Raw genomic sequence first — 9,470 nt, 5'->3', positions numbered from 1 at the left:
ATAATATATATTTATATTTTATATATATAATATATATTTATATTTTATATATATAATATATATTTATGTTATATATATAATTTGAAAACAAATTTTGATTTTATGTAAATATGTGATTAAATATAGTTAGCAAAGTCAGACAACATAACATGCAGTGTTAGCACAGAGAAAAAGTTCACATGAAGGCAATTTAACCCATCTTGTATTAAAGTACACTGATGTATAGAAGCTGCATTTTCTGGCAGGAAGAGAGTCAGAGAAGAGAAGAAGAAGAATGCCTTCTGACTATGACTTCTGGTGTTTACATATTTTTTCTTTCTAAAAAGTATTCATAGCAGTTAGTTTCTTTCTTTGCCTCCTAGAATAAGATCTTAGCTGATCATGTGAATTTCTGAACCTGTTTAAAAGTCAGAACCTGCAAATGAAAACAAAGCTATTTTTGTAAGTCTGGCATTCGAGTGCATTCTGCCCCAGCTGGATTAATGTATATGTGAAGATACTAACTTCAGAGATATGTTGAGACCTCCTCCACACAGTCTAGATTCCAATTCAGCAGTTACAGAGCAACTACCTGACATGGGAGGCAATGTGCCAAGCACTTTCTTATGTTGAACTTCAGATCTGAATTCTTTCACATTGACATTCATGTAGATGTTGAAATAATAATATATTCCTGACCACATAAACACTTCTGTTAAAAACGACTAGTACTATTCATTTCTATATTGACTTTGGTATATAGTTTTCTAAATAATACATTTCAATATTATCAGAAACCATCTATACAGCCTAATTCTGACTTAACAAACTCATTATACCTAATACTAAGGAACAGTCCTTCTGTAAGCCTTAAGATTCCTTTCCTATACTTTTACAAGATGTAGACTGATGGTAACCTTCTTTTAACTCCAGTTATTACTGTGAACTGAGGCAAGTTGTTTAGCTTTTATGAAACTCTATTTTCTTAGCTGTAGAATGGGGATAAATATATGTAACACAAGGTTGTTGTGAGAATTAAGTAACATATGTAAATTATAGCACATTATAGGTGTTAAATAAGATGAGGTGAATGAGACTTCCATATCTGTTGTAGACAATTTTCATACTGATAGCAAATTTAATTATATTACTCATTAGATTGAGAACCTTTGATGGCTGCCAACTGGTAGGAAAAGTTGAAACTCCTCAACATCCCACACCCAGCACAACAAATTTACTGCAGCTTACTTTTTCTAGTTTCACCATCCACCTTCCACACCAGCATATTCTTCATTCTACTCTCAGAGAATGTGCCTCAAACCAGCCATGGTCTTTCGAACCTCAATGTTTTTACACATATGAATTCCTGCCACTTCTCTGCGATAAACTCTGACTTAAACTTCACAGCCCAATTCAAACACTGTCTCTGCTGCAAGTTTTCTCTAGTTCCCCAGGATTTACTTAGTTGTGTCTTTTTGCTCAAAAAGCACTTTTACTTACCTAAAGGATTGCACTTACTTCGTATGGTCCTTATGTTTACATATCTGCTTTTCCCTGCCCTTGCATTAAAATATACTAAATCAGCAACTCCCATCTAGGGGCAATGATTATTTTAGTGGGCCAGAATCACTGATTCTTTCAGTTAGGCATAACTAGAACTCTGTCTTTTTCATGGTTATTTCCCTGGCACACTGCTAGGTACATAGTAAGTCCACAATAGGTTAAAGGGGGCTAGGAAACAGTCTGAGGAAATTAGGGTAGCTACGACAGAAATAATAATGGCAAAGGAATAAAGAGAGTGACACTGCAAAGCAAACCATCTTGGCTGCTACTTCTTCAGCTCCCACCAGTGGGACTGGTTTCTTCATAGTTTGCCATCCAGAGGCCTGATCCTGCTATTTATCTAAAAGCCTTAGCCCTGGTTCCAGTGCTATGCTCAGCATGAAAACAGATTTCCTCTGAAAGTCAAATATGTCCTACTTCAATGCCACAAATTACATGACATTGATTGTGAGACCTATAATTTCAGAGATAGAAGAGGAAAAAATACATATATACACACATTCATAAGTATATTACATACTGATATATGCATGTGATATATGTGTGTGTGTGCATGCATAGCTTATATGTGTACGTTTTAATATATGTCTTAGAACCAACTGAAGAAAATATGAAATATACTATCAGATTTGAAGAGAGGATTTTGATTTCTGCCTGCTTTCCCTATATTACCAGCAACAAAAGAAAGAAAGAAAAATGAACATTTGAGAACTTTAAAGTGTTGTCGGAAATCTGACACAAAGGCCTAAGGAGGAAGTACCTTGGTGTGGAGCCCAAATGGTGCCAGTGGAAGGGTAAATAAGCAGATCAGTAATCCTCAGAAACATGACAAAATGACTACGGGACCGTTCATTCATAAATTTAAATTGAGCAAGTATGTATGTGTCAGGAACCACACTGGGGACTAACAATATTACTGTGAATAAAATCAGATAGCATCCTTGCCCTTAAGAAACATACTGTCTTGTGGTTCAGGCAGAGTTGATTAAACAATCATAAATATAAATATATCATTGCAAACTGAGATAGGTGACACAAAGGAAAGGAATGGGATTTAGGAGCATATATAGAAAAAAATAAAACCTAGCCTAGACTGGGGGAAAGCAGGCAACACAACCCTTAGGCAGCAGTCTTTGAATTGATAACTGGAAATAATGGGGGAAAGGAAATGGAGTGTTGTTTCCTGACTAAGGGAACAGCACACGAGATGGAAAAAAAAAAAAAAAAAAAAAGGGCCCTTCCAGGAACTGAGAAAATGCTACTCTGGAAGCATAGTGATAGAGAGCCAGAGAAGGACAGGGCAGAAGCCACACTATATGGAAACTTGTAGGCAACCAAATATTAGTAAGACATAGGTTGGGAGGGAAATAGGTATGGTGCATAAGAACAAATGATGCTACTGAAAGGGCTGATTCAAAACTGATGACAGTTTAAGCTCCAGTGATGAGAATAAAGATCAAGAAGACTGATAGCTTCAAGAGATATTTAGAGAGTAAAAAAGTCAATGGTATGTGTTAATGAATTGAATAGTGTTATGGGAGTGGAAATAGGAAGCTGTTAAATTTTCTGACTTTGTGTAGCTGGAAGCTCTCATTTACCAAGACTAGGTAAATTGGAAGAGACTCTGTTTGGGGAGAGTTGAGCAGAATATGGTGTGATGTAAATGTCATGAGTTCTGCTTCAGAAATGTTGAGTTTGAGATACCTTCAAGAGGTCCAAGTAAAAATGTTGATCAGGGAACTGAATATGGGTATGAAGCTTAAAGGAGTGTCTAGGCCAGAAAAAGGGTCTAGGATTGACCCCAGATAGATATGGGACTAGCTGACAGGGTGAAAGGGCCTTGGAGCTCTCTTATTTCCTTAACTTTAGCAATTTATATAGTTGTTCTCAATTTATAGGGTGCCTCTAGCTCTTAGAGCTGAGGGAATCTTGGTTCTGCTTGAACTGAAAAGATGTATTCATAATATCCCATATTTGAACTCTGGATATGTTTTTCAAAGAAACATACTATTTTGCTTCTACTAAACCAGTATTTTATTCTCATATTTTCCAGGAGGAAAACATTTGGGGTGGGTAGTGGCAAACCATGAATAATTAAAGAAAATTTCTTCTGCGTTCCAATAACTCCCTTACAGTTTGGAAGATTTGAAAATATAAATGAAATATAATCTGGCTATAAGCTTGAGATAGCCTATATTGTTAATTATGAAACATTATAATGTTAAAACAAAATTACAGAAAGTTAAAGCATTCATATGCATTTAAAAAATATTAACAGTTACTCAGTTCAGCAACTTCATTAAGATAACCTTATGAATTTGTTTCCTATTCCACAGATTCTACTATGTAGAAATTTTGTGCAGACTAGAAATTTATTAACATGTTAAAACAGTATTTAGAATATAGTAAATGTATTAATACATTGTTGTAAAATAAAGTTATATCAATTTTGTATTTGAAGAATAAATATGCATATGCATAGAGCTCTCCATCTTGAGAAAATATTTAAAAATAATGTAAGCACTAGAAAATTACTTCTTCTATAAATTTTTTTATTTTTTAGAGAGGCTCTGTTGCCCAGGCTGGAGTGTAGTGATGCAATCATAGCTTACTGCAACCTGGAACTCCTGGGCCCAAGGGATCCTCCTGCCTGGGCCTCCAAAAGTGCTGGAATTACAGGCATGAGCCATCGCCCCTGGTCCTCTTCTTCTACACCTTTTTCTTTTTTTTTTGAGACGAAGTCTCGCTGTCACCCAGGCTGGAGTGCAGTGGCGCGATCTCGGCTCACTGTAGGCTCCGCCCCCCGGGGTTCACGCCATTCTCCTACCTCAGCCTCCCGGTAGCTGGGACTACAGGCGCCTGCCACCTCGCTCGGCTAATTTTTTGTATTTTTAGTAGAGACGGGGTTTCACCATGTTAGCCAGGATGGTCTCGATCTCCTGACCTCGTGATCTGCCCGCCTCGGCCTCCCAAAGTGCTGGCATTACAGGCGCGAGCCACCGCGCCCGGCCTCCTACACCTTTTTCTATGTTGCCTGTTTTTGGTCAGATATGACCCGGTAGGAAGACCATTAATAGCTCTGTGCTGCCCTCTAGTGGTAAGTAGAGAATATAGTCAATGAGAAAATTTTGCCTTTTAATACTCCAATGAAATTCTAATAAGAAAAAGTAGATATCATAAAAATAATTTCTTAATCTGCTATCACTGACAGAAGATAAAGAGTCATTCAGCACCACTGCTATCAATTTATTACTCTAACTCCAAATAGTTTTCATCGTAACAAGCACAAATTGATGCTTGTCTTAAAAGCAAATTCTTAGGTCAGGCGCGGTGGCTCACGCCTGTAATCCCAGCACTTTGGGAGGCTGAGGCGGGTGGATCACCTGAGGTCGGGAGTTCGAGACTAGCCTGGCCAACATGGTGAAACTCTGTCTCTACTAAAAATACAAAAATTAGTTAGGTGTGTTGGCACACACCTGTAATCCCAGCTACTAGGCAAGCTGAGAGGTGGGAGAATCACTTGAACCTGGGAGGTGGAGGTTGCAGTGAGCCGAGATTGTGCCACTGCACTCCAGCCTGGGTGACAGAGTGAGACTCTGTCTCAAAAAAAAAAAAAAAAGAAAGCAAATTCTTATCACTTGTTAGGTACCTTGATCTACTACTGCATTATATCAAGTATAGTTTAAGAAATGCCTTAGCTATATTGAACACACACACACACACACACACACACACAGACACACACACCCCTCAGCTTTAACGCTAAAGTAACACCTCAATTCTTGGAAGAAAAAATTCATTTTTTTGTTTGTTTGAATTTGTTTAAATTTAGCTTTTAAATATTTAATAATTTAAATTTAATGGCCAAAAATTTATGCCAATAAACTTATTAAATAATACTTTTTTTTTTGAGACAGGGTCTTGCTCTGTCATCCAGGCTGGAGTGCAGTGGCACGATCATGCCTCACTGCTCTTGATCTTCGGGGCTCAGGCAATACTCCCACCTCAGCCTCCAAGTACCTGGGACTACTGGCATGCACCACCACGCCCGGCTGATTTTTAAAAATTTTTAATAGAGCTCAAGTCTCTCTACGTTGCCCAGGCTGGTCTCAAACTCCTGAGCTCAAGCAATCTTCCTGCCTCTGCCTCCCCAAAGCTAGGATTACAGGCATTAGCCACCATGCCTGGCCTCTATAACACTTAGAACTCAGAAAGTATATTTAAAAGATGCCTTATTATCTGAACAAGTAAAACAATTGAAAGTACTACAACTATTTTGAAAGTTATTGGTAAAACGGAATTTTTCCCTAACAAGACAAAAAAATCCAGTTGAAAAGATAAACTGCTTGGTAAACAAGTGTTTGCAGTGGTGGGGGAGGGATATGGGCAGTGGGTAAAAGTAATAGGACTATTTATTTAACCAAACAAGAACAAAATAAGAAGATCCTTTCTCATGCTATATAGCTTGATATTAATAGAATATTATATGAATTTTATTAATTCTTAATTATATAATTTTATTAAATTCTTTATATCTGATATCTCTCCAAAATCAAATGGAGGCAATCAAATGGAGAATATTTTATTAATTTTATTAATTCTTAATTATTAATATAATTGTATTAAATTCTTTGATATCTCTCCAAAATCAAATGGAAGCAATTTTCAAAAAACGACACAAAATCACTTTAGTAAAACAGAAATAGCAAATGAAATCCAAGAAGAATGAGAATTCAAATGTAGTAACCAGTTTGTTAAATTGCTGGGGTTGTCCTTCAAATTTGGGTCTGAGCTTCCTACCAACCAAAGTGAAAGGGAGCTCATTATGTATTTCTTACACTGAAGAGGAGAGTAAGACTTTCTAATTCCTAAAAAAAGACATTTTCTGGTTTTAATGAGTGATAAAACTCATTAGCTCAACAAGAACTGTGAATTCAGAAATTAGATTTTGTTTGCTGTTTGTTTTGTTTTACATTTAGTAGAGGCTAAATGAATGTAATTAAAGTTCTACTGATCCAACTTAATAAAAACTCAAAGTAGTAGAAAGATAACAAGTCATCAAATATAATTTCTCTCAATCAGATACAGGATAAAAGTTGAACAGCATGTAATTTAAAAATAATAACCTTATCTTACAGTCAGAAATATCTATTATTTTTATAGAAGAACCTATTTATTTCTTGGTTTAAAGCTCCTTGAGGGCAATAGTCTTATCTTCTAATGCCTTTGTATTTTTCACTGAGGTATGGTCACAGTGGATATAAATTCACTAATGAAGAAAAATAAACTTCACCACTGGTGGGTCTTTTTGTTTGTATTTTTGGTGGGCACGGGACATATTTTTACCTTATAACAGTCTCCTCCAGGAATAATTTCCTGAATATATACCAATGGGCCTTCATTCCGGTTAATTCCTCCTAGTATCTTCAGGCCAAGGCCTGTTTCCTTGGTAATCGTAATCATCTGAAAGGCAGGATCCCTAAGATAAAGTAAATCAGCACACACAGGTTAGTCTAGAGATCTGTACCTATTTTTTTCTTTAAACTACTTATTAAATCAAAATCTGAGATCTAGACCAGCGACCCCTCACCTTTTCTGGCACCAGGGACTTGTTTCATGGAAGACAATTTTTCCACGGGGGGTGGAGAGGGGATGGGGGTGCAGAGGGGTGATGGTTTCGGGATGATTCAAATGCACTACATTTATTGTGCACTTTATTATTACATTGTAATATATAATAAAATAATTATACAACTCACAATAATGTAGAATCAGGGGGAGCCCTGAGCTTGTTTTCCTGCAACTAGACAGTCCCATCTGGGGGTGAGGGGGAGACAGTGACAGATCATCAGCCACTAGATTCTCAAAAGGAGCATGCAAGCTAGATTCCCTCCCATGCGCAGTTCACAATAGGGTTCGTGATCCTACGAGAATTGAATGCCGCCACTGATCTGACAGGAGGCAGAGCTCAGGCAGTAATGCTCACTTGCCTTAGACTCACCTCCTGCTGTGTCTCCTGATTGCTAACAGACTAAGGACCACTACCAGTCTGCGGCCCAGGGTTTAGGGACCCCTGATCTAGAAAACCCAAAATACTTAGTACTTACTAGCAACAACATTTTTAAAAAGTATGGTGACATAACAGCAATTAAATGAGTTTGCTTGCCTATACTTTTGATTTTCCCTATAAAACATCCAAAACACAAAAGAATTTACAATGATAATGCTTATTTCTTTGGAGTAGAACAAAAATTTATTAAAGGTGACGGAAAAGATTTGCTTTTACCTGGTTATTAGACTACTTGAAGAATTCCAAAACTAAATATTTTAAGTAGCTTTAAAAGACATGTCTGTGGCCATTTAAAGCAAAGTAAATACGACTTCCATTTGAATCTCAAAATTTATCTTTTTAATTTAGAAAGAATATTTTCTTGGTAAAAAGTACTTGTTTCAACTGTAATTTCTGTCAGACATAAAAGCAATGCCATTTGAAAAGAAGGGACTGTACAAAACATCCTGCAAAAGGGATATCCAAGTTGCATTTCTGAATGCCTGGGTCAGACCAGAGACTTTTACTGGTCAAACAAAACTTGAATTAAGTTTGAAATAAGATTTAGGGCTGCCTGTTTAATAATACTGGGTACTGTGCTAAACAATACCTAAATAATGACATCTAATTTAATATCTACAAATCCTTAAGATTCTTACCCTTATTTTTTTAAAAGACCCAAAATTCAGATAGGTTAACTTGATGGCCCAAGTGTGAGCCCAGTCAGTCTTACTTCAGAGGCAAAATGTGATATGTAATCTACTTTGTTGTTGTGTTAGAGCCATTGTTGAATATAGGACTTCCAGCTACCTTCAAATACATCGAATAACTGAAACTACTATTAAAAAAAGAGTTACTTCATATCTTACATGATTATAGTTTTAGAAAAAGCTTTCTTAGCTTCTGCCGTAGAAACTCTAAGAATATCTTTAAGAAAACTGTTGCATTCGAAAAGATAATTTCTAAAAAGAAGAGAGAAATTTTTTTAAAAAGCACATAGAACTCCATTTTTGAATATTTTGCTCTCCATGTATGACATCATTTAGGGCTGTATTACAGGTATACTGAATTCAGCTCTAATTTGGGAAGGCCTATCTGGTTTCTAGGGCAATAGTCAATCAGCTAGAAAAAAGGCAGAGAGGACAGGGTCCAAGCGTCCAAAATGCACCCTAAATTCATTCTTTTTTTTCTTTTTTTTGAGACGGAGTCTCGCTCTGTCCCGGCTGGAGTGCAGTGGCATGATCTCAGCTTACTGCAACCTCTGCCTCCCAGGTTAAGCGACCTCCCACCTCAGCCTCCTGAATAGCTGGGATTACAGGCGCGTGCTACTACACCCAGCTAATTTTGAGTATTTTTGGTAGAGACAGGGTTTCACTACGTTGGCCAGGCTGGTCTCCAACTCCTGACCTCAAGTGATCCGCCTGCCTCGGCCTCCCAAAGTGCTGGGATTACAGGCATGAGGCACCGCCCCTGGCCAATAAACCCCTTCTTTACAGGATAGTAGATTGCAAAAACATAAACGAGTAAAGCCTAGAAATGAAAGATAAGGTAAGAAAGGGAAGTAAGCTACCTTATTAGATCTCTCCACTAACTCTTAAACCCTCCAAATGTGAATGTCCTTCACTGGGGGCACAAACAATCTCCAGCATATATTATTGTTTCAGCACAGGATCTTACTTTTCTAATCCCAACAAAGTATTATTAACACAGCAGTTTATTGCTGCTAATATGTTTTCTCTATAAATCTATCCATATATTTTCTGAATTAATATCCGTATATTTTCTGAATTGCTATCATACTACTTAAACCATTTTAGATCTTGTTTTTTTTCTTACCCAGAATTATTATAAGCAATGTCTATGTTGTTAAAAGTTCTTC

At 36.9% G+C, this 9,470-nt stretch overlaps 1 protein-coding gene across 5 annotated transcripts in view; it reads right to left on the bottom strand.

Moving 5' to 3' along the window:
- STXBP4 (syntaxin binding protein 4) overlaps positions 1-9,470 on the bottom strand; it is a 208,642-nt gene that overhangs the window by 177,219 nt on the left and 21,953 nt on the right. For 4 of the 5 annotated variants that reach the window (XM_058444671.1, XM_032162787.2, XM_058444672.1 and 1 more), the window contains exon 4: positions 6,889-7,021. In XM_058444671.1, coding sequence (XP_058300654.1) covers positions 6,889-7,021 — 133 coding nt within the window. Of the gene's footprint in view, positions 1-6,888; positions 7,022-9,470 lie in introns of those variants that run through there. The other variant, XM_058444673.1, reaches the window with a different exon arrangement.

Source organism: Hylobates moloch, unplaced genomic scaffold (genome assembly GCF_009828535.3).
Source record: "Hylobates moloch isolate HMO894 unplaced genomic scaffold, HMol_V3 SCAFFOLD_10, whole genome shotgun sequence".
Taxonomy (NCBI): domain Eukaryota; kingdom Metazoa; phylum Chordata; class Mammalia; order Primates; family Hylobatidae; genus Hylobates; species Hylobates moloch.
This window is presented reverse-complemented; position numbering and strand designations above follow the sequence as displayed.